This window comes from Schistocerca serialis, chromosome 2 (genome assembly GCF_023864345.2).
Source record: "Schistocerca serialis cubense isolate TAMUIC-IGC-003099 chromosome 2, iqSchSeri2.2, whole genome shotgun sequence".
Taxonomy (NCBI): domain Eukaryota; kingdom Metazoa; phylum Arthropoda; class Insecta; order Orthoptera; family Acrididae; genus Schistocerca; species Schistocerca serialis.
This window is the reverse complement of record NC_064639.1, coordinates 359073021-359099941: the sequence shown is the minus strand read 5'-3', so window position 1 is coordinate 359099941 and position 26921 is coordinate 359073021. Positions and strand designations below refer to the sequence as shown.

Here is a 26921-nt window from a genome sequence, read left to right as displayed (position 1 = left end):
TCCTCCCGAATGCGAGTCCAGTGTGCTAACCACTGCGCCACCTTGCTCGGTTAAGTGATAGTAACCCAGCTCCCTGCTGAAGTTGTGAGACTGCACACCTGGGGCGTAAATTGGAACCCGGTTGCATAAACACTTTTCTGTGACGATTAGCTGTCAGAAAAATGTTTCAGTCATCAGCGAAGAGAATACGAAGGCACTAATCGAGTTTCCAAACAAGTTGTTCCCTCTAACACGTTCTTTGCACACCACAGTGCTGGAGGATTTGTAGTGTTGTCTGTAATGGATGCTCAGAGGCCAAATTGATCGTATCGCGACAACTGTGCAGTGCCACTGTAGGTAGCTGTCAGCAGCTGGTGTTTGTCACAACAGGCGAACTTTCAAATTCACCAGGCAACTTACTGCCATTAAGTGACAATGCCAGTGTGGTCTAACATCGAAATGACCCTTCGTTCACAGACTGTTCAGTGTGCATAAGGTGCACTGCCCCTTTCTCAAAAGGAGACACACCAAGCTCTCTTGATGACTGGGTGTTGTGTGATGTCCTTAGGTTACTTAGGTTTAAGTAGTTCTAAGTTCTAGGGGACTGATGACCATAGATGTTAAGTCCCATAGTGCTCAGAGCCATCTGAACCATTTTGAACCAAGCTCTACTGAAATGTTGTGAGAAAGTACGTTTACTTCACATACTATGCCCAGGTACCCAGCGACTTCTTCTTGTCTGAAGTCGAAAGGTTACTGAAGAAGGGATTCCTGAAACACAAGTATTGAAGTGATGGCAGCAGCTTAGCCGGGATTCACACCTGGACTTGGTCCTCTTCTTGTGGGCGGCGGGCGGCAGGTCCCTGCGGCCGGGCCCGGCGCCCGGGCCGGGCCCCGGGTCGGGGTCGGCATATGGGTCGGCACCCTGGCTGCCCGCCGGGTAGCGCACGCTGCCTGCCGTCGGCTCGTAGCTCCAGTTGTTCGCCAGCGGCCGGTGGTGCGTCGCCTGGCCCCTGCCGAAGCCAACATAGCGCGTTCGTGACACCAGTACACCGACCTCAGCACACTATGCTACGCTGTCCTGCTCTGCCACTTACCGTACCTCCTATACTGCCAAATCGACGTGAGCGAGCGAGCGAGCAACCTTTCTGTCAGGCTGCCCAGCTCTTCGCAACCATAATCATTATGATACGTTCAATGAACAGGTACAGCGTAAAAAAAATTCAGTCAAGGTCAATCAGTGTTACTTCGCTGATTTAAGACGAGGAAAAGTTCAATTATCATCACAGATCTGAATGGTTTCTTCCAATAGTTCGTAGATCTGAACGATCAACAGATGGTAATAGGGCAGCTTTAATTACTTTCTCATGTCCTGCGTTTTTGTGATCATCGGCAATGAAATAAGGTTTAAAGAATCCAATCATGTCATTTACTCAACGAAAGAAGACAAAGATTTATCCCCCCCTCCGGTACTGCGAAGAGTAGAGTTGAAGTACGGCTGTTTGGGGGACAGAAGAGAGGTCACACTTGCGGCTGTTTTGGAGGAACCATTTCAACATTCGGTTATGGTGATTTATAAAAACCCAGCTGGGATGGCTTGGCGTGCATTCTAAGACACTCCTTAACAACTGTGAGTCTTGTACTGCTTCCTACTGTCAAATTTACTTAATGAAAAGTGGCCCCCAGTCTAAGAAAGCTACTGGTCTCACTTCCATTTGGCAGGCTGTTCCCAGTTTCCGTATGTCTTCACGAGCTACCACTCTATACGCCAATTTAAGCACTTGCTGCACGCCGAGCCGACATGACAATGTTCCACGACAATCAGTACGAATTATGGCATTTCCTGCCATTCTAAAAACAACCGGGAGAAAAGTGGAATCAGTTTTAAAGCAAAGGTAGCAAGGCGCATACTGCGGTGCCGGTGGTACGTAGAAAATAACTCTTGCTCGGAGCCGTACCAGACCTCGCCACTACCAGACCACAAATGTTCGTAAGCGTACACGCTTGATGGAAGTGGAAAGAGCATCTCGCCACATCCGCGAAGTGGACTGAGATAACAATCATTCGCTTGCCCGATACGACAGAACGTGCCTCGTCATACAGTCCCAACACGTCCACAACGCACGTGGCTGGCTGTTGTTTATCTCCTGTCAGCTGTACCCATACTTGTACACTGCATGCAGTTAGCTTCACTATAACGGCCAGTATGGTTGCTGATGTGGTGTACGGAGAAACATTTACCACTAGCACGTATGTACTGACAAGTTACAGCCGAAACTAGAGTACTATGAAAATGGATAGGCAAGTGTGAAGATGGCTTACAGTAGGCAACTGAAGAGACTCACTACAAGGGGAGAGGCTTCCTTTCCGTCTCGTGACTGCCCACGATCTCTGTCACTTGACGTCCAAAAAATATTGTCCTACCAGTAGACTTCATTGTCAGCCTTGCTGAGTTTCACTATTCGCCATTTACAGTCTCCCAGTTTAACTCATGAATAGCATCAATGAAAAAGAAGGAAAATTCTTGTGAAATTTCCACGCAGATATCATACCAACATCGTAAGCAAGAAACGGACGAGAAAGTTCTACCATTGGCGATGTTTTAACTGAATAAAATTAAACTTGCATCGAGACTAAAAAAAATTCAGTGCATAGTTGCGTACACAATATCAGTTTAAAAAAAATTATTGATACAGCAGCTACTGATGTCATATGCACACAAATGCTGACTTCGACCGATATTGCCTCGGAAGTTCACTGCAATGGAGAGGTGATACGATTCAATTTATTTACGTCGCTCGAACAAAGTCCTGTCAGTTACCGCTATAATGATGACAATTCCATTCGTGAAAATGTTTTTAGAACGACGTGTACCATTGTCTTGGGCACGTCACAATGAACACAAGACTAGCTGTTGCACTCCTCCTGTACCAACCACACATTCTTCTCAGCTTCGGACAGTAATTGACAGCCGTCACCGATAGTAAAAAATGATTATATTGATTACGACTGTCGACAAAATATACGCAGAATTTGCCGTATTCCCACGAGAGACTTCATTTGTTGCGCTCGGGAGAAAATCTGCGTGACTACGTACAATGATCATGGTGCTGCACTCCTCCTGTACCAACCACACATTCTTCTCAGCTTCGGACAGTAATTAACAGCCGTCACCGATAGTAAAAAATGATTATATTGATTACGACTGTCGACAAAATATACGCAGAATTTGCCGTATTCCCACGAGAGACTTCATTTGTTGCGCTCGGGAGAAAATCTGCGTGACTACGTACAATGATCATGGTGCTTGTAGCTCGTAATTTCCGACAGCGTTCGCTACGTATGTGGCTACAGGACAGATACAGTACAAAACACAATAGGCATAACAAAGCATCCAACACAGATAGGCACAAGATCACGGCATTCCCACAAGTTTTCTACGGCAAAGCATACACATAAAGAGACACAAAATGTAGTGTGATAAATATATACTGCAGAACACTGAGAACAAAAGCATGCAAGACTACTGTAATGGCAGACACTTAAGAGAGAGCGAGAGCTATCAAGATGGGAATGTGTGTGTGTGTGTGTGTGTGTGTGTGTGTGTGTGTGCACAGCGGTCAACGCAGACACTGCCCCGGTCCCTAGCGGCTTGGTGCGGGTGCGGCGAGTACCTGTCGAGCAGCGGTGGGTAGGGCCCGTTGCGGTAGAGGCGCTCCCGCTCCCTGGCGCGGCCGCGCAGGGGGTCTGCGGCGGACCACGCGGCAGCGGCGGCCACGGCGGCGCGGCGCAGGTACACCGCGTCACCCTCGCGCGCGTAGAAGTGGCTAGACCGCTCGAAATCATCGCCGCCCCTGAAACACACACACTGCATGCCACCGGCGGCTCACGCGCCGGCACCGGCTCCGACCCGTCATCGCGCTGTCTCGCGAGGGCCACCCCTCCTAACGTACAATAATATTCTGCCGGACAGGGATCCCAACGCGATCTCTATCTCCGCTGACGGTACTCGGCTGCCCCATAAACCCGTACTGATCGTTCGAGGCTTTCATCTGGCGTAATGTTAACCCTCCCAAACATCACATTCGAGCCACTCTGACCCATCCGCAGATGGAGACACTTATTATATAGTTACAGATCTTTTCCCCGCATTGTACGCGTCATTTCGCATTAGAGACCTCTGCGCTTGCCGCCTGCAGTTCAGCTCATTCGGAGGGAATTGCAACTGCGAAAATTGTGCAATAATTTACAAAGTTCTCCTCTTCTCGTCGCAGTTGATTAATAGTGTGCTTTCGGGGGTATAGTGTGCTTTCGGGTGTACAGCGGAGTTGTTACTTCTTCATTTTATGTACTACATTTTGACGACTGACCCAATCGTCGTCATAAGGTGCTAAGAGCTGTTAGTTATGCATACTCATTGCTTGTACTCCAAGCCATTCCAGTTGCGCATAAAATAAGAGTCAACAACTCAGCTGTACGCCCGAAAACATGGCATTAATACAAAGGTATACTCTGAATCGTGTCAATACGATGAATCTTTACGTGGACTGTGCCGTAAGTCGAAAGTTCTGCCTTCTCACAATTGTGACGAAGGTGAAAAATCATCTTGGGTATTATTAAACCGCTTCAGCTGTACTGAGTCCTTTATTTTTAAATCATTACCGGTTTCATGGCACTAAAAGCCACATCTTCAGGTGACATATAACTAAAACATAAGAGAGCACGTGGCTGCGCCCCCTATTTGCGATTGCGTACACATCGAAGAAGCCGACCAATCCACCATATTGTAATTCGGCTCTTTTATTCCATGACATACGGCATTTTAACAGTGTTTTGTTCTGAGTGACAACGAATGTTGAGTACAAAATTTCAACCTTTATAGCCTTTATTTTAGTTCACCTGAAGATATGGCTTTTGGTGCCTCGAAACTGGTAGTTATCTAAACATACAGGACTAAATACAGCTGAAGCGGTTTATTAATATCCAAGTAGATTACTCACGGCTGTGGTTGCCCCACCTACAAGGTTGTCTGCAGAAGGTGAAGAAGACTGTTTAGAAGAAAGAAACGAAAACGGGGTTTTAACGCCCCGCCGGCGACGAGGGCATTAGAGACGAAGCACAAACTCGGATTAGTGAAGGGGATCAGCCGTGACTTTTAAAGGAACAAGCAGGTAAATCGCGGAAAACCTAAACCTAGAACGTCGAACGAGAAATTAAACCACCGATAACCCGAATAAGAATTCAGTCTATTCCCACTGCCCACGTGGCTCACTAATCAGCCGTAGCATTTATAAACGAACCACTCCGGTGTTTCGGAAAACCGTCGAAACTCTGAACGGGGAATGAATGTCGTTCCTTATACATTCAGTCAATCGTCGTAACAACTGAGACACCCCACATGGGTCGATTTCTGCAGGTAAATCCGGCAGTGATATGAACTACAATGATGAGCAAAGAACAAAGATAGAAGGGACAGTTCAGACATCGGCCCATGTAACTTAAATTTATATACTAATACCGCTCACGTAGTAACTAATTAAATTACTGCTCTATATCTGACCATTACTATTTCACTCGTAATGTTGCAGTAGGAAAATATCGATTATCTGAATGTCAAATGATATGTTCTGCGTATGAAAAATATTTGTAACCTTCTTAATAACAGTAATCGATTATGAAACAGAAATTTAAAAAGTAAGTCGCAGCTGACTAACCCGACGTTCACAATGGAAGACTGAATTATATATAATTAACCTATGGGCGTTTCCGTAATCAGTGACTCATTCTGTATGGAAATTGCATTGAAGACACCACGAAGGTTCAGTTTCGAGTCCCTGGCCGGCATACAAATACAGTTTCGTTGGCGTAATTCAACACATAGCACGCTACAAATCGTAAATTTCTTTCTGAATATTGGAGAGGAGATATACAGAGGGCTGCATCGCATTCCAAGCTGGGTGACTCAAAAGTTATGACGGTGAAGATGTGAGCAGCAAACCAATAGAGTCATTGTACTCATAACAGACGTTGCTGACCCAGAGCACCAATCATACTCTTCTGTAATTGTGACTGATGACGTACAATGGTGAAGAAATATTTTGTAACGGGAGGAAAACAAAACGTGAAGTTAAGCCCGCTGGTTTCCGTGTTTTCAGTGGATAAAATATGACAGCAGCCAACTGAAATGATTCATTCAAAGTCTCTCTATTCATCACGTTTCTCCATTTTATTAACACGCAAATATCAGTTAGCTAAGTCAAGCCCCCCCCCCCCCCCCCCGCCCGACCCATCAAAGTGCCTACAACCCAGGACCCAACCGATAGTTTAAAAAACTGCGAAGATCTAACAAGGGAACCTCCCCATCGCACCCCCCTCAGATACAGTTATAAGTTGGCACAGTGGATAGGCCATGAAAAACTGAACACAGATCAATAGAGAAAACAGGAAGAAGTTGTGTGGAACTATGAAAAAAATAAGTAAAATATACAAACTGAGTAGTCCATGCACAAGATAGGCAACATCAAGGATATTATGAACTCAGGAGTGCCGTGGTCCCGTGGTTAGCGTGAGCAGCTGCGGCACGAGAGGTCCTTGGTTCAAGTCTTCCCTCGAGTGAAAAGTTTACTTTTTTTTTATTTTCGCGAAGTTATGATCTGCCCTTTCGTTCATTGACGTCTCTGTTCGCTGTAATAAGTTTAGTGTCTGTGTTCTGCGGCCGCACCGCAAAACCGTGCGATTAGTAGACGAAAGGACGTGCCTCTCCAATGGGAACCGAAAACATTTGATCGCAAGGTCATAGGTCAACCGATTCCTCCACAGGAAAACACGTCTGATATGTTCTATACGACACTTGGTGACGGCATGTGCGTCACATGACAGGAACATGTTGTCGACCCACCTAACTTGTACACTTGGCGAATGGGTAACAAGATTCTTCTATCTTGCCCGATTTAGGTTTTCTTGTGGATGTGATAACAAATGAATGCAACCGTTTCACAGTCGCACAGTCTTCCTTGTGCTCTGCCAAAACATATGATTTTAACGTTTTCAAATTTTTCCGTGGGTAGAGCGTCAAATCCATCGGACGAACGGACGGACAGATAATAATTGTCTGAAAATAAAAAAGTAAACTTTTCACCATACCCCCATGAACCATGGACCTTGACGTTGGTGGGGAGGCTTGCGTGCCTCAGCGATACAGATGGCCGTACCGTAGGTGCAACCACAACGGAGGGGTATCTGTTGAGAGGCCAGACAAACGTGTGGTTCCTGAAGAGGGGCAGCAGCCTTTTCAGTAGTTGCAGGGGCAACAGTCTGGATGATTGACTGATCTGGCCTTGTAACACTAACCAAAACGGCCTTGCTGTGCTGGTATTGCGAACGGCTGAAAGCAAGGGGAAACTACAGCCGTAATTTTTCCCGAGGACATGCAGCTTTACTGTATGGTTAATTGATGATGGCGTCTTCTTGGGTAAAATATTCCGGAGGTAAAATAGTCCCCCATTCGGATCTCCGGGAGGGGACTACTCAAGAGGACGTCGTCATCAGGAGAAAGAAAACTGGAGTTCTATGGATCGGAGCGTGGAATATCAGATCCCTTATTCGGGCAGGTAGGTTAGAAAATTTAAAAAAGGGAAATGGATAGGTTACAGTTAGATATAGTGAGAATTAGTGAAGTTCGGTGGCAGGAGGAACAAGACTTTTGGTCAGGTGAATACAGGGTTATAAACACAAAATCAAATAGGGGTAATGCAGGAGTAGGTTTAATAATGAATAAAAAATAGGAGTGCGGGTAAGCTACTACTAACAGCATAGTGAACGCATTATTGTGGCCAAAATAGACACGAAGCCCATGCCTACTACGGTAGTTCAAGTTTATATGCCAACTGGCTCTGCAGATAATGAAGAAATTGATGAAATGTGTGATGAGATAAAAGAAATTATTCAGATAGTGAAGGGAGACGAAAATTTAATAGTCATGGGTGACTGGAATTCGAGAGTAGGAAAAGGGAGAGAAGGAAACATAGTGGGTGAATATGGATTGGGGGAGAGAAGTGAAAGAGGAAACCGTCTGGTAGAATTTTGCACAGAGCATAACTTAATCACAGCTAACACTTGGTTTAAGAATCATGATAGAAGGTTGTATACATGGGTGAACCCTGGAGATACTAAAAGGTATCAGATAGATTATATAATGGTAAGACAGAGATTTAGGAACCAGGTTTTAAATTGTAAGACATTTCCAGGGGCAGATGTGGACTCTGACCACAATCTATTGGTTATGACCTGTAGATTAAAACTGAAGAAACTGCAAAAAGGTGGGAATTTAAGGAGATGGGACCTGGATAAACTGACCAAACCAGAGATTGTACAGAGTTTCAGGGAGAGCATAAGGGAACAATTGACAGGAATGGGGGAAAGAAATGCAGTAGAAGAAGAATGGGTAGCTCTGAGGGATGAAGTAGTGAAAGCAGCAGAGGATCAAGTAGGTAAAAAGACAAGGGCTAGTAGAAATCCTTGGGTAACAGAAGAAATATTGAATTTAATTGATGAAAGGAGAAAATATAAAAATGCAGTAAATGAAGCAGGCAAAAAGGAATACAAACGTCTCAAAAATGAGATCAATAGGAAGTGTAAAATGGCTAAGCAGGGATGGATAGAGGACAAATGTAAGGATGTAGAGGCTTATCTCACTAGGAGTAAGATAGATACTGCCTACAGGAAAATTAAAGAGACCTTTGGAGAAAAGAGAACCACATGTATGAATATCAAGAGCTCAGATGGAAACCCAGTTCTAAGCAAAGAAGGGAAAGCAGAAAGGTGAAAGGAGTATATAGAGGATCTATACAAGGGCAATGTACTTGAGGACAATATTATGGAAATGGAGGAGGATGTAGATAAAGATGAAATGGGAGATACGATACTGCGTGAAGAGTTTGACAGAGCACTGAAAGACCTGAGTCGAAATAAGGCCCCGGGAGTAGACAACATTCCATTAGAATTACTGACGGCCTTGGGAGAGCCAGTCCTGACAAAACTCTACCATCTGGTGAGCAAGATGTACGAGACAGGCGAAATACCCTCAGACTTCAAGAAGAGTATAATAATTCCAATCCCAAAGAAACCAGGTGTTGACAGATGTGAAAATTACCGAACTATCAGTTTAGTAAGTCACAGCTGCATAAATACTAACGCGAATTCTTTACAGACGAATGGAAAAACTGGTAGAAGCCGACCTTGGGGAAGATCAGTTTGGATTCCACAGAAATGTTGCAACACGTGAGGCAATACTGACCCTACGACTTATCTTAGAAAATAGATTAAGGAAAGGCAACCTACGTTTCTAACATTTATAGACTTAGAGAAAGCTTTTGACAATGTTGACTGGAATACTCTCTTTCAAATTCTAAAGATGGCAAGGGTAAAATACAGGTAGCGAAGGCCTATTACAATTTGTACAGAAACCAGATGGCAGTTATGAGTCGAGGGGTATGATAGGGAAGCAGCAGTTGGGAAGGGAGTGAGACAGGGTTGTAGCCTCTTCCCGATGTTATTCAATTTGTATATTGAGCAAGCAGTAACGGAAACAAAAGTAAAATTTGGAGTAGGTATTAAAATCCATCGAGAAGAAATAAAAACGTTGAGGTTCGCCGATGACACTGTAATTCTGTCAGAGACAGCAAAGGACTTGGAAGAGCAGTTGAACGGAATGGACAGTGTCTTGAAAGGAGGATATAAGATGAACATCAACAAAAGCAAAACAAGGATAATGGAATGTAGTCGAATTAAGTCGGGTGATGCTGAGGGAATTAGATTAGGAAATGAGACACTTAAAGTAGTAAAGGAGTTTTGCTATTTGGGGAGCAAAATAACTGATGATGGTCGAAGTAGAGAGGATATAAAATGTAGACTGGCAATGGCAAGGAAAGCATTTCTAAAGAAGAGAAATTTGTTAACATCGAGTATAGATTTAAGTGTCAGGAAGTCGTTTCTGAAAGTATTTGTATGGAGTGTAGCCATGTATAGAAGTGAAACATGGACGGTAAATAGTTTAGACAAGAAGAGAATAGAAGCTTTCGAAATGTGGTGCTACAGAAGAATGCTGAAGATTAGACGGGTAGATCACGTAATTAATGAGGAGGTATTGAACAGAATTTGTGGCACGACTTGACAAGAAGAAGGGACCGGTTGGTAGGACATGTTCTGAGACATCAAGGGATCACCAATTTAGCATTGGAGGGCAGCGTGGAGGGTAAAATTCGTAGAGGGAGACCAAGAGATGAATACACTAAGCAGATTCAGAAGGATGTAGGCCGCAATAAGTACTGGGAGATGAAGAAGCTTGCACAGGACAGAGTAGCATGGAGAGCTGCATCAAACCAGTCTCAGGACTGAAGACAACAACAACAACAACAAACTTTTCACTCGAGGGAAGACTTGAACCAAGGACCTCTCGTTCCGCAGCTGCTCATGCTAACCACGGGACCATGGCGCTCCTGAGCTCATACTATCCCTGATGTTGCCTATCTTGCGCATGGACTACACAGTTTGTATATTTTGCTTATTTTTTTCATAGTTTCACACAACTTCTTCCTGTTTTCTCGACTGATCTGTGTTCAGTTTTTCAAGGCCTATCCACTGTGCCAACTTACAACTAAATCTGAGGCGGGTGCGATGGGGAGGTTCCCGTGTAAGAACAGCGTTCTGCGGCCAGTGGTTAGCTGTATGCTCTAGCGCTGACAGCTATTTCCATTTTGGTTAGGATATACTGAAACACAGAAACCCTAGTCTTCCTCCAGCGTAGTTTATTATCATGCACATGTCTAAAATCCAACGTGGAATTATGACATTACGATGATGAGAGTAATCAATTAAAACACATGGATACAATATGTATTGCTAATACAAAAGATTTGTACACAGAAATTTGCAAAAGGAAAGACTAAAGAATTTGCTATAATCCTTCATGGTTCAATTTGCATGACATTAAAATTCGCCCTGATTGCATCTGAAATTTTGTTATCCATTAGAATTATTTTAATGGAAAAAATGGCCTCAAGTGGCCAATTAAATATTTCAAGAAAGATGGAGTTTCTGACAAAAGTGAAATTTACGGCTCAGTTTGGCGAGTGGGCACGGATAGCCACGTACTTCTGATTAGCTACCCTAACAAGACGTTTCCGCCATCTTTTTGTTAAGTACAGCGTCCCGTTAACCGTTGGGCACGTCAACAGATAATGAATGACACAGTTACTAATAAGAACACAGGCAACATGTACATGGAAGCACACTGAGACATCGTGTAGAAACATGCTGCAGGTGAGATACAGCCCTCTTCCAGAACACACAAGCAAACAGCACACATGATAAAGAATCAGTGCTCCATTAACATGGACATTCTGAGGAAACTTGCGGGTTGCTATGTATATGCTATTTATACAACTAAAGCTTGTTATATAACCAGGTGAAACACGACACTGAAATGCAATATACATTAGTAAAAATAACAGTAAGAAACTTAAAACATCGTAACACATAGGAACATATTTGCGTGCAGGGATTAACACACACAAAGAATTTTAAATTTTGAACTGTTTCCAGCATTCCTATTTTAAGCAAGAAAGAAAAAAAAGGGCGCAACGTCTCTCAGCGGTTGACATTATATATAAAGTCACACAGATTACAAATGACAATCCACTGCGAACTTCTGATCTCACAAACGTATATATGTAACACAATTAATTGCTTCATAGAGTTTAATTTTCCATCTTGTTTTCCGGAATAATGCCATTATTCAATAGTGCATAAAACGTCAAGTACATATATCGATATAAACTTGCGACTAATCTGTTGTAATGCAGTACTGGCCACGTTTGAGATCATCACGTTAGATCCTTGTTTCGAACACAAGAACATGAGTTACTATCGATCTGCCGTAGTAGTTCAAGTTTCCATTGCTTTGCCGCAAGCCTTAGCACCGAAACCAATCACATCAAATAGAGGAAACAATCAAAGCCAGAATAGCGTAAAACATTTCAGAATTCGTTGGATGAAATTTTAGAAAATGGAACACATCATGAAAGCTTGACTAGTAATTTTCCAAAAACCTAACGGTTCCGTGTACTCCACCTTCGCTGCGGTAATCTTGCCTCAAAAGTACTTTTTTTACGCTATCGACCATATACAAGTTTAAATGCTTTAGGGCTAACCTAGGTATTTAGCTGGATTAGCCAGGAGCGTTAAAGATTTTTTCGACTTCGTAACGTTGCACAAGATTTGAGTAGACGCCATGTAATAAACAAATTACTAAATTCGTTGGTCATGAAATGATGTGCTCGGATGCTCCATCATCTACATGAATTCACTACACACACACACATACACACACACACACACACACGCGCACGCACGCACGCACAGGGCAGCCAAGTTTAGTGCGTACCCCAGTTGACACCGCACAAATCACTTCATTTATGATGTGAAGCTTAACAAGTCGTCTTGTCCACCTCTCAAATTTTTCCAGCAGTTAATAAGAGCTTTCTCCTCGACACCTGCCTTCAAACAGCCTGGTGGCTGTTGATGTGGCGACGTCTACATACTAATCCATTACCCCGAACTGGAAGAACTTCATTCCGCTGGTTTCCAGAACGTAGACTGAGACGGCACGTGCTTGCTACGTAGGTACGTGATGCGTTCTCTTTTAAAGTGTGTGCCGACAGTGCTTGGAAAACACACACACACACACACACACACACACACACACACACACACACACACCTCCGTGCATTTATTTATTCATTTTTAATTACGTCAAAGCACTACCTGAGAACTTTGCTAACAAAGGGAGGACGGCAACCGTGGCCCACGCATATGGATGAAATTTGGTGCAATGTTCGTCACTTAGACGGGGAAAAAACACTTCTTTCAGATTTTAGCTCGACACTTCGTAGTTTTAAAGAAAATCATCACCGAAGTTTGCTCTGGCGCCCCAGCTCCTAACGACTATAACGAATTACTGAGGCAGTCCGGTGCGATATTTGTAGCTTCTTTCAACATCTCCTGACAGAAGTCCACGTTGCGCTGTTGGATGTTCTTCTGTGCATGTAGAGTGCACATAATTTTGTCCGTATAGATAGTCCACATTTCGTCTATTGTATATTGAGCATATCTAATTCCTTAGAGGAAGTTTTCTTCTTCCTTTAGCAAGGTAGTTTGAACCGCTAAGACAAGTAAGTCTTCAGTAGAGTAGAATTTGATGCTACGCGTCAGGGCAGTCACCAGTTTATTAAGTGAAAAGTATGAAACCAGCATGGAGCCTTGTGCTGCGCCTAATGCCAACGTTGAAAGAGCAATGTGTCAGAACATTCTTCATGAAACAAGTCAGTTTTTTCCTTGATGTACATGTTCTCAAAAATAACCACGAGACCATCCAGACACTGTAACTTCTGTATTTAACAAGTAGGAGGGCTGGATATAGATCGTTGCTTTCAAAATTTATAATACTTTTGTGTATATATTGTATTCAACTGTTGTTCTGTCTCATAACGAAGTAAAATTGTTATAATTTTGGTAGAAACATTGAATTTCCTCGTTGCACGAAACGAAGGAAGAAAAGAAGTAAGGAAATCAGATGATCTGATCGATCAGCAATACGAAATTCCAGCTGACCTACTTCCAAGCTATTATAATTAGAATAAGTACGCACTTGTGGAGCTAAATATATGACACGATAACATGCGGTAACATGCGAATAGTGTATGATCTTTTTAAGCTGAGAAAGTAGTTGTAGTAGACACCGTTCTTCTAAGTGAAACTCTCAAAACCCACGTGAACAACAATGCCTTTGAAACTTTCTGGCAAGTTTGGCTAGGTCTCCCTCTCACCTACTTCTAAAAGCGAACAGTTCTCCTGTATAATTTCATGGACTTGCACTGTTGAGAGAAAGAATATTGCGGAGGAGCAGCCTTTGAATATTTGACAATTTACGCTTAGTGTAGTGTTTTTATGGTTAACACTGCACTTAGCTACCTATTATAGCGTAAGCACTATCTGAGGATGGTTGCTAGTCAACCGTAAACAATCATCATCTAGTTGTTACAACATTATATTGAGATCAAGACCAATAAAATGTATAACTTATAACTCAATTACCCAGCCAGTTACAGCGTGGACTCCGGCGCAGCTTTCACATTAACAAACATTGTCAAAGATGAATGAAGTGATAAGTGTCAGATAAAAATCCTGTGACGGATCGGTGATCCCTAGTCTGACACTTCACAACTGAACCACGAGCTATTGCTATTATTATTATTATTATTATTATTATTACTCCGGTCCTCTAACATCATCATACGGCTACTTAAGCGATTAACTAACACATGCGGGAGGGAGTAGCTTTATTCCGAGGGGAAATTTGGAGTGTGAATGTAGAGCATCCTGGTCACAAAGCCATTTTGCAACGTCCTCTCGCTGTAACTCACGAGTTGGTATTCATTAAATGAAGCTTTATAAAGCTTTTAGCGATTTAGGAAATCACAGAAGACCTATATCTGGATTGTGGGACAGGAATTTGAACCGCCATGCTCCCAAGCACTAATATGAGTGCGCCACCTCCGTACTGCTATTCAGAGCACCAGCGTCGGCAAAATAGTCGTGTGGAACCCAACACAGCAAATGGACCATAACCGAGTAAGACATACTTACTTACCGTCGCCAAGAAACAATACGGCTCCGAAATTAGTCTGTTCCAGTAAAACTGAACACTTACTGCGTGTAAGTCCCATTCTGTTGGGTCTAAGGGCAAGACAAAACAGCAACAGAAGTGCCATTAATTTTCCGCGTATGACTGTTCATAAAATAATATTTGGTCCAAAAAAATTATATGACAGTGCGTTAAATATAGGAATGATAGAAGTGTCACATTAATATCAGAAATTGCATTTCTTAGATCGGTGAAAGCATCCAGTAAACACACACACACACACACACACACACACACACACACACACACACACAGAGAGAGAGAGAGAGAGAGAGAGAGAGAGAGAGAGAGGGGGGATGGAGAGGAGAGAGGGGGGAGGGAGAGAGAGGGGGGAAGAGCGAGAGAGAGAGGTGACAAATATAATTGCGAAAGTGTTACCAGTGCAGGATTTTGTGCACGAACTGACCTCTCGATTATGTCCCATAAAAGTTCGATGGGTTGCCAAATCATTCGCTCGAACTGTCAAGAACATTCTTCAAACCAACCCCAAACAATTGTGGCTCGGTGACATGGTCCATTGTCATCCATCCATAAAAATTCCATCGTTGTATGGGAACATGAAGTGCAAGAATGGTTGCAAACGGTTTCGAAGTAGGCGAATTCAACCATTTCCAGTCAATGATAGGTTCAGTTGGACCACAGGAGCCAGTCTATTCCATGTAAACACAGCCCACACCATTATGGGGCCACTACTGACTTGCGTAGTGCCTTGTTGAACTTTGGTTCATGGCTTCGTGGAGCCTGTGCCACACACTATTCCTACCATCAGCTATTACCAACAGAAATCGGGACTCATCCGACCACGTCACTGGTTTCCAGCCGCCGAGGGTCCAGCCGATATAGCCACGAGCCCAGGAGAGGTGCTGCAGGCGATGTCGTGCTGTTAGAAAAGGCAGTCGCATCGGTCGTCTGCTGCCACAGCCTTAATGCCAAATTTGGCTGCACTGTCCTAACGAATACGTTCGCCGTACGTCCCACATTCACTTCCGTGGTTATGTCACGCTGTGTTGCTTGTCTGTTACCACTGACGACTCTTAAGCAAATGCGCTGCTCTCCGTCGTTGAGAGAATCCGATCGGCCACTGCGTTGTCCGTGGTGAGAGGTAATCCCTGAAATTTGGTATTCTCGGGACACTCTTGACACTGTAGATCTCGAAATATTGAATTCCCTAATGATTTCCGAAATGGAATGTCCAATGCGTCTAGCTCCACCTACCTTTCCGCGTTCAAAGTCTGTTAATTCCAGTCATGCGGCCATAATCATGTCGGAAACCTTTTCACATGAATCACCTGAGTAGAAATGACAGTTCCGCCCATGCACTGCCCTTTCATGCCTTGTGTACACTATACTATCGCCATCTGTTTATTTGCATAACGCTATTCCATGACTTTCGTCACCTCATTGTAGGATCAAGATGGTAATTAGTCCAACATCTATGAACTCATCTATAAATCCATACAATCTACACAGTAAAAGACAAAATTATAGGTATGAGAAGTAAATGGAATGAGTAACTTTAAGTTAAAAACTAGGCGATCAGATAATTCGACGCAGATTACGAAAGCAATGCGACGTTACATTCATATCTATTAGTGAGTTCACAAACATGGTTATGCTGCTGCTGATCATCATCATCATCATGTTATAATGATTATGCTGGTGAGCTTTTTAACGACAGTGGGTAGGTGTACTCAAACGCTTCATACCAGCTAACAGGAAAAATTATGTAAGACTAGCATGACGAAAAGATAACTATTATCGTGGAACTTGTCTTATCTGAGTATGGCACTTGCTGCTGGGGTAATGAAGCAATAGAAGCATTGTTTTCCAACAGATAATTGTTGTGAACCCCATTCAATTTCCAAACCGGTTGCTTGAAATACACATGTGTGCAGATGTTTTAGTTTTGTGTCCGTCCTTCGAATACGTTGAATATAACGTACACACATCAAAAGAAGTTTTGCATCACCCCGGTTCCCTGAACTTCTGCAGATAGATGTTGACTGTGGATATTGTATCACAGGCACAGTCCCTCTGACTGTTCAGAGATGTCACTAAACCCACCAAAAGTGCAAACAACCATGCATGAGCACCTATTAGACGGTGAAGGGGGGGGGGGGAGGGGGGCTGTCCGACAGCCGATCAGTTCCAGTCATTCCACCAGGAAGGCGGATGATGATGCTTTGGGTTGAGGGGGGCCCTCGACATCATGGTCATCAGCGCCATAACGAAAAGTCAACATGAAATCTCATGGGTGGGGACGAAGGCTATCCCCACGTGCGAGCAGTTTATAATTTACAAAAGTCTGCCGCCCTCCCCCACCACTTTAGGGATGAGGCCTGACAGTTCACAAAATTTCACCACTCCGTTAACACTGGTATCGGTATCTGCGAGGATGGGGGTTAGATCTCCAGCGAGACCAAGGGCTGCCCTAATATCAGTATACAGGCCACACGTAGCCAAATATGCTGAACTGAAAGCAGCACGCCACAAACATCACAGAAAGGTGGATCCTCCCCCCGGAGGAGGAAGCCACGTGTGAAAGGGCTATGAAAGATGCGAAGTCTGGTAAGCAAAACCTTCTTCCAGCGGCGAGGCTGACACGAAATCCGCCTAGCCTTTGTGGTCGATTTGAGCGACTGCAGTTTGTTGTCTGACACCTGTAACCATTCAGTCTCCCACTGACGCATGATGTATCTGTCATAAAATGAGATAATGGCGTGCAACTCGATGGGACATGGATGGACAGCACCATCCCAATATGTTTCCTTGGCAGCTTTGTCAGCCATGTCGTTCCCCTGTATCCCAACGTGGCCAGGTACGCAGCAAAAGATCACTTGCCACGGCGTTGGAACCGCTGTAAGGAGTCATGGATGAGCTGAATCAGCGGCTCTACCGGATACATTTGATGAAGTGCTTGCAGTGCACAAAGAGAGTCTGAACAGACAAGAAAACTCGTACGGTGATGTCTGTGAACCCTCTCCAGTGCCATCAGAATGCCATATAACTCCGCATCATAATTTGTAAATTATTCTGGAAGACGCACTTTAAAAACCCTATCAGGGAAAACCACAGAACAACCGAGAACATTCTCCTGCTGGGATCCGCCTGTATAAATAACGGTAAAACTATGCTACATACTTAAAATAGATGAAAACCAAACTGTAAAAACCAGATCTGGATTACAACTTTTCGTGTACTGTGTCAAGCTTAAAATCACTTTGGGCCTCCGAAGACACCAAGGCGGCAGTGCGTTCCATCCCTGGGTGTGTATTTTCATGCCAGAGAGATCCAGATTCTTGAGACTTATACTAAATGGCTGGGTCGCATGGGGCCGATTCCTGAACAGTCATTCGAAGGTGAGTTGGATCACTGAACTAAATGCCAAAGACTAAGGTGACACTGCGATTTTCGGCGCCTGTCGAGCCAAAAGGATACGTCGCCGAATCCGGAGTGGTGGCTCACCAGCCTCTGCACACAGACTCTGAATGGGGCTGATCCGAAAGGCTCCAGTCGATATCCGAAAGCCCTCATGGTGGACAGCATCTAACATTCGGAGGTAGGAAGGACGGACCAATCCGTAGACCACGCTGCCATAGTTAAGCGTGATCAAACAAATGCCCTATAAAACTGCAGGAGTTGGGACCTGTCAGCTCCCCATGTTTTTCCGCCAAGGCATTTCAAAATGTAGTTCCCATTCACGAAGCTGGCGAAGGATGTTGTACCTCCAAGTATGGCTTTTCGAGGTCAAAAAACACAGAAACTAAATGGTTTCGGCGTAAGAAGGACTCCTGTATCGCCGTTTCCAGTAGAATTAAGTTGTCAAGAGTGGAACAGTAGCGCCTGAAACCGCACTGGGAGCGGCACAGGTGACCTCGGGACTCGAGCAGCCAGACAAGGAGGCAGCTGACCATGCTTTCAAGAGTCCTACCTGTACAACTGGAAAGGGTGACACTCCGATAACTGTTAGGGGCGCTACGGTCCTAGCCTGGTTTCCAGAATGGAATTAATATTGCCTCCTTCCAAGTCGTGGTGTACTGTCCATTAAACCAGATCTGATTGAAACAAGAGAGGAGCTGACCTTTCGCTTCAGGGCACAGATGACGAGGCATGATATAATGGATGTCATCAGGTCCTGGAGCAGTGTCTCTGGCTGCAGATAAAGCTGATTCCAGTTCCCACATGGAGAATGGAAGGTTGTAGACTACCCTTGCCTGAAATCTGTCTTACTGATTCCCAAACGTGCACAGCGGAAGTGGACCGATTAATGGAAGTCGTGAATTACCTCCAGGAAGCCCTCTTCCGCTCTTTGCATGTGCTCTCGCAGACCTGAAGGCATGAAGAGTGTCTTTAGTTGGACACTGTTTAAAATTCCGCAGAGCTGTCCGCCTGGCCCCGATTGCCAATCGACAGTCGTCATTCCACCAAGGTACAGGCCGTCGTCTGAGGTGGTTACTTGACCTGGGGATGGACTCTGTGGCAGCCCTTTGGATCTCATGAGTGATATGGGCCACTGCTTCCTGTGCACAATCCTTTCGTTCAAAAGTAGCCGAGCCCACAGCACATTGTGGGCACTGAAGTCCCCCACAAAGAGGAATGGGAGTGGGAGTGCCTGAAAGAGGTCTACCAGTGCGTCCGCATCCAAAGCGCCAATTGGGGGGGGGGGGGGCGGCAGGTACAGAGAACACACTGTGATAGTAAAGGGTGCGAGAACTATCACAGCAATTTCTTGCATGATCGTGGTAAGAGGAAAAGGAGAGGAGTGGCATCTGTCATCAAAGTAAATAGCCGCTCCACTTTAGCCCTGTCTCCAGTAGCATCGTCCTTCCTGTATATGTGGTAGCCCTGTAATGCAGGTGTGTCTGTGACTTTAAGACAAGCAGATGCAGAAAGGTTTATCCTGGACCAGCAGCTGCAATTCTTCCAAATGTGAGCGATATCTATTCAAATTCCACTGCAACACAGAAGTCCCTATGGAAGCCATTGCTTAGCGATGGTGATTCTTTTCTTTCTCCCACGGAGGCGGTGATTTACCAGAGAGGTCAGGGAGTGCGTTAGCTGGTTCTGTGCTCTCTGGTTCCTCCGATTGGAAGTCCATATCCACAAGAGCATAGTCGCCATCAGAAAGTGAGAGAGCTCGTCGATCCGAAGGTTTACCTACCGTTTTCTTGGACTTAGAACTACTTTTCGAAGGACGTTTTTCTTTACTGACAGGAGGAGGCGGCTGCCTGGGTTGCGGGGATGGCTTAGTTGGCTTCAGATGTTGGGGAGTGGTATGTGGCTTAGTTGGTAAGCTTACTTCTGACGACTTCCGAACGACATCAGTAGCAAGTGGAGCGTTTCCCCATAGGTATATCGACAAGTGCATGTGATCGTACTGAAATCTGTGGTCTGTTTGTGTGGAGGCATCACACTTAACGATTGTTGTCTTAAGGGCTGATGCAAAAGAAGCAGTTGCTTGGCTTTGTAAGCTTTTTTAGCTTCACCATAGGGTAGGTGTCTCTTTACTTTCAACTCTTGAATTTTCTTTTCCTCGTTGTAAACCCCACACTTTCTGCTCCACACTGGGTGATCCCCAGAGCAGTTTACACATTTCGGAGGAATTGTACAAGAAGTCCCTGACTCGTGAGCGGAGCCTCCACAGTTGCCACAGGTAGTCTTCCCGTTACATCCCATAGTGGTATGGCCAAATCTTTGACATTTATATCAACGCATGGGGTTAGGAACAAACGGGCAAACCTTAAGGAGGATACAGCCTGCAATGACATGTTCCAGTAATAAACGTTGCCGATTTTTCCAATTTGCTATTGACTCTCCTCATATAATTCTGCACCTCCGTAACGCCCACATTCTTCCACTCTTCACGTAACTCCGCGGGGTCAATCTCCATTATGTTGGAGCAGATAACCACGCTCGTGTTAAGTTAAGTGTGTTATGCAATTCAGCCTCGACTGGGTAGTCACCTAAGGCTTTACATCCCAGAAGCTTAGATATTTGGTTGGAATTAGCAGTTTCAACTAAAAGCGTTCCATTACGAAGTCGTTTGATACTTTCCAGAGACCCAGCAATACCTTCCAATGCCTTGGGAATATACACTCATGATCATAAATTAAGGATAATTGCAGAATGTGGTGCCACACAACGTGGCACTACAAAAAACTGGCGCTAATAGCATAGGAACATAGGGAACACACACGACACAGATCTGTAAGTCCATGGTATTGGTGATAAGTTGAGAAAACCGTCCAGAAACACATGTGCTACAAAACGCCACTGTTTCCTGCGCTGCGCATGTACCCCGACATCAATATGGGATACGGTCACCATGCACATGTACACAGGCCGCACAACGGGTTGGCATACTCTGGATCAGGCGGTCGAGCAGCTGGGGTCTAGCATCCCATTCTTGCACCAGTGCCTGTCAGAGCTCCTGAAGCGTCCTAGGGGTTTGAAGACATGCAGTGATACGTCGACCGAGAGCATCTCAGACGTGCTCGATGGGGTTTAGATCTGGAGAACAGGCAGGCCACTCCATTCGCCTGATATCTTTTGTTTCAAGGCACTCCTCCACGATAGCAGCTCGGAGGGGCCGCGCGCTATCATCCACCGGGAGGAAGGTGGGACCCATTGCACCTCTGAAAAGGCGGACATTCTGGTACAAAATGACATCACGATACACCTGACCTCTTGCAGTTCCTCTGTCAAAGACATGCAGTGGTGTACGTGCACCAATCATACTAATCCAATACCACCTCACACCATCAAACCACGACCTCCATACAGTTCCCTTTCAAGGACATTAAGGGGTTGGTATCTGGTTCCTGGTTCACGCCACATGAAAACCCGGCGAGAATCACTGTTCAGACTATACCTGGACTCGTCCGTGAACATAACCTGGGACCACTGTTCCAAAGACCATGGACTGTGTTCTTAACACCAGGCTTTACAGGGGCTCTCCCGTGAGCAGGGGTTAGTGGAATGCACCTTGCAGGTCTCCGGGCGAATAAACCATGTCTGTTCAGTCGTCTGTAGACTGTGTGTTTGGAGACAACTGTTCCAGTGGCTGCGGTAAGGTCCCGAGCAAGGCTACCTGCAGCACTCCGTGGCCGCTTGCGGGCACTGATGGTGCGATATCGGTCTTCTTGTGGTGTTGTACACTGTGGACGTCCCGTACTGTAGCGCCTGCACACGTTTCCTGTCTCTTGGATCGTTGCCATAATCGTGAGATCACGCTTTGTGTCACACGGAGGGCCCGTGCTACGACCTGCTGAGTTTGACCAGCCTCCAGTAGCCCTAGTATTCTACCCCGCATAACGTCATCAATATGTGTTCTTTAGGGCCGTTTTCAACACACAGTCACCATTAGGACATCTGAAAACGTCTGCACACTTACTCGCTGTACCGTACTCTGAAATACCGCAACACACCTCTGCGCATGTAGACTGCTGCCAGCGCCACCGTGCGACGACCGCAGGTCAAATGCACCGCACTGTCATCCCCCGAGGTGATTTAAACCCGCAAACCGCCCACCAGAGCGTTGTTTCACCATGTATCAGCATTATCCTTAATTTATGAGCATGAGTGTAAAAAGGGGATATCTTCTCAAAGCTTCCCCCGTTTCGCTTGGCTACAATGAAAGTATTATGCCACACTAATGCCCTGTTGTTATCACTCTGGGGCTTCTTTTCGGGAGGATTGACCAACCCAGTTCTCTTTGTGGAATGGGTGTGGGTGCTGCCTGACAGTACATCCATCCCGTCAGTAGTAGTAGTTTCATGAGACAGGTCCATAGGGATCCCACGAGACGCTAGGGAAACAACTGTTGACCCAGACAGAGCCCCACATGCCTGAACAAGCCTGATACAACTGGGGGGGGGGGGGGGAGGGGGGGGGGCAGCAGGTGCCCCAGAGGTTGCCCGCTAAAGACTGTTTCACCTCAATAGCCATTCATCCCCTCAGCACGTAGCACACCTTGAGGTTGAGGTTTTTTTTTTCCGAGGTGTGTACCTTCCTCGCGGTCCAGGCGGTGAAGCCAAGATCCCCGTTCTCCGAAACACACAACATTCCACCGCTGCGCCGCACGGTGGTCGCTGAAGTATGACTAAAGCTTGCGGTGACAGAGGACTGGTGGCACTTACCAGGCCCAGCTCAGGAACCCTGCGGTCGCCAAGCTCATACTCAGCAAACGCATGCTGAGCCCCTGAGGGGACCAGGAAAGAGGTAGTACACGGGTCGTGTTGTCTGTAGTTCAACCATGCCTACACGGTCAATACCGCGGTTCGATCGCGTCTGCATTGTTACTTTGTCCCAGGAAGGGCTCTCAACAAGGGAAGTGTCCAGGTGTCTCGGAGTGAACCAAAGCGATATTGTTCGGACATGAAGGAGATACAGAGAGACAGGAACTGTCGATGACATGCTTCGCTCAGGCCGCCCAAGAGTTACTACTGCAGTGGATGACCGCTACTTACGGCTTATGGCTCGGAGGAACCCTGTCAGCAACGCCACCATGGCGAATAATGCTTTTCGTGCAGCCACAGGACGTCGTGTTACGACTCAAACTGTGCGTAGTAGGCTGCATGATGCGCAACTTCACTCCTGACGTCCATCTTTGCAACCACGACACCATGCAGCACAATACAGATGGGCCCAACAACATGCCGAATGAACCGCTCAGGATTGGCATCACGTTCTCTTCACCGATGAGTGTCGCATATGCCTTCAACCAGACAATCATCGGAGACGCGTTTGGAGGCAACCCTGTCAACCTGGACGCCTTAGACACTCTGTCCAGCGAGTGCAGCAAGGTGAAGGTTTCCTGATGTTTTGGGGTGGCAGTATGTGGAGCCAACGTACGCTGCTGGTGGTCATGGTAAGCGACGTAACGGCTGTACGATACGTGACTGCCATCCTCTGACCGTTAGTGCAACCATATTGGCGAGGCATTCGTCTTGATGGACGACAATTCGCACCCCCATCGTGCACATCTTGTGAATGACTTCCTTCAGGATAACGACATCGCTAGAATAGAGTAGCCAGCATGTTCTCCAGACATGAACACTATCGAACATGTCTGGGATAGATGGAAAAGGGCTGTTTATGGACGACGTGAGCCATCAACCACTATGAGGGATCTACGCCGAATCGCCGTTGAGGAGTGGGACAATCGGGACCAACAGTGCCTTGATGAACATGTGGATGGTATGCCACGACGAATACAGACATTCATCAACGCAAGAGGACGTGCTATTGGGTATTAGAGGTACCGGTGTGTACAGCAATCTGGACCACCACGTCTGAAGGTCTCGCTGTAGGGTGGTACAACATGCAACGTGTGGTTTTCATGAGCAGTAGAAAGGGCGGAAATGATGATTATGTTGATCTCTTATTCCAATTTTCTGTACAGGTTCCGGAACACAGGCGATGCAAAACTTTTTTTGATTTGTGTATATGGTAGGTTTTTGACTTCATTGAATGGTGTGCCTGAGGAAGTCAGAATGCGAACTGAGAAGGTTACAATGGTACAGTGCCATTAGGTAATATAAGAAACAATACTTTCCAAGGAGTTACTGCATTATTGCGTCTCGTTGATAGTACGCTGCTTCAAAGCTGATGGCTTGCTTTTTATCTCTACACGTTCAGGCTGTGAAACGAAATGCTGTGCAACTCGGCAAATATCACCTAACCAATAACGTTGTGCACGTCTGCCGGAAGCACGCAGTGCCACTCACAACAGCTGCTACGATGCCTTTCGCTGTCTAGTTCGATAATATCCTGGCACGCTTTCTGGCTCATTTACAGTCAGTGCCAAGTACGAAAACTTCTCCCAGAGCACAGGTCATGTTTTAGTTAGCTGAATGCATTCTACGGTCTACAACGATAATTATAAATGATAATAATTGTCTGGATCATCAAAAGTGCACATGAAACATGTTCAAATAAACTCTGTCTCAATACAGTGCTCAGATGCACCATACAGAGATACTCCTAAACACACTAACGAAATTCAGTGACTGTTCTGAGGACATAACGCTATTACGTAGTTGTTCAAAAAAATGTGTGTGAAATCTTATGGGACTTAACTACTAAGGTCATCAGTCCCTAAGCTTACACACTACTTAACCTAAATTATCGTAAGGACAAACACACACACCCATGCCCGAGGGAGTACTCGAACCTTCGCCGGGACCATCCGCACAGTCCACGACTGCAGCGCCTAAGACCGCTCGGCTAATCCCGCGCGGCGCGTAGCTGTTAACCGGCCCAGCCGACTACGTTGATTTGCATTGTGTGTCCAGCCACACAGCTGCAAGGGGGACGAAGTGCGAATGCTTATTCTAACAAGTTTCATCTAGAGGTGAATGTACTTAGATTTCCGTATCTCATATGACAAAAGCAAGTACCAATTCACATCTTATGCCACCCTGAAGCTCATTACTAATTTTTGCATCGTTCTTAACGTTAGGTGGAGTCTCGTCCGAAAAGTGGCAGGGATTAAATGGAATACATACTTTCTATCGCAACAGCCGATACATGGAACACAGTATTTGGCACTCTGTCAATGGAATGTTCTCCAGTTAATCACTCTAACCACACGAAGGTTATGTTTCGTATTTGCTTTGCTATCATTCCATTTGAAAAACACGAAAATTTTGCACAGCAAATTCACACAGCACAGAAGCAAGTAATAGTCGGTATGACGAGTCCCCTCCTCCTCTCTCTCTCTCTCTCTCTCTCTCTTCTATCATAACTATATTAATAGGAAGGTGTGGTCGTAGTGCTTTATTTCATAGTGAAGGAGTGGTGTATGAAACTTGCAGTTCCTTGGTGCCCTCCATGACGAGTCTGTCCGTTGTGGCTTTTTACCCTCTGCTGCTGTCGACGAAAGCGTTCTTGCTGATTGCTACCGTGTGGCTCTGAGGCACAGTGAGACACTAACAGCGCAAAGGGAACCACACAAATCAGATGTTACGTCAAAACTGGGAATGGCGACATCCTCAATGGGTCAATGAAAATAATGTTGTCATAAAAACGGAAACGCTCAGGACGAAAACCGGTCTGGAACGTGCCACCCGAAGACTCTTCGGGCCTATCTACACCTGTAATTCACACTTCTTGACAGAATAACACGCTACTTAGCATTTCTCTTGGTACAAAGGGAAGGTAAAAAACAGATGCTGGCATACCTCGTAACGGGAGTAACTTGTTTCAGTATTAAAATGGCAGGAACAAGTAGCCACCCAATAACTGGATGTTTAAAGTTCTGTTTGCCAAGGAGAGGATTATGGCTCTTCTCTACACTTAAGAGAGAAGTGTTAAAACGTGCAGATATCCACCCGCAAGAATCGCTACAAAGTAGAGGGTCGGAATGATGACTGTAGAGGCGCTACTCATCCAAGATGGACACTAGGCTGTTGTGGCTTACACTCCAGCTGTGTACAAGCAAATCAGTCAATATTATGAAACTTCCTACTACGCAAAATTTCCTGAACAATCTATCTAGAATACTACTTTCCCCTACGTCACTTTGTCTCATTTCCACGCTTGGACCCGTGTGAAAGGTTGGGGAGTTTCTTTGGAAGAAAAACTGATGCACACCCGGGATGATTAAAGTTTGCAGTTGCCAGATCACACTTTGAGAATACGTTACGCGTGCTTAGGCCAATGAGATTCATTATGTGTATTTAAAATTAATATGAAGAAGAAAAAATGCGCCCATATAGGATAACTTTTCTGGAATCCTGTGTATGGTAAATGCACTGATAGGAGTACATCCACCCAAAACTTCCGGGGCTCAGTCGCTGATCTGTGCGGCCTGCCCTTCTGGAATAAATTACTCCGTTCTCTATCCAATGTGCTTTTGACAAACATCAAATCCATGTTTCAAGTCTTCTGTGGTCGTAAAATCTAGAAGCGAATAATGCCTCTGACCTCTCCCTTTACCTACGCAACCCCGGTACCAAATGTAGAGAATCTTCGTGCTCGTATTGTGGACGGCTGTGATACTACAATACGCCATTCTCCAGGGCTGTATCAGCCCATCAGGGATTCCATGCGACGGAGGGTGGATGCATGTACCCTCGCTAACGGAGGACATTTTGAACATTTCCTGTAACAAAGTGAAGTCACGCTGGTACGTTCTGTTGCTGTGTGTTTCCATTCCATGATTAATGTGAAGGAAGTA

At 45.3% G+C, this 26921-nt stretch overlaps 1 protein-coding gene across 1 annotated transcript in view; it reads right to left on the bottom strand.

Annotated features, from left to right (window-relative positions):
- LOC126457175 (protein split ends) overlaps positions 1-26921 on the bottom strand; it is a 370024-nt gene that overhangs the window by 93027 nt on the left and 250076 nt on the right. Inside the window, exons 3-5 of the mRNA XM_050093261.1 lie at positions 24032-24041; positions 3654-3814; positions 801-992 (exon numbers count right to left, since the gene is read on the bottom strand). Coding sequence (XP_049949218.1) covers positions 801-992; positions 3654-3814; positions 24032-24041 — 363 coding nt within the window. The remainder of the gene's footprint in view (positions 1-800; positions 993-3653; positions 3815-24031; positions 24042-26921) is intronic.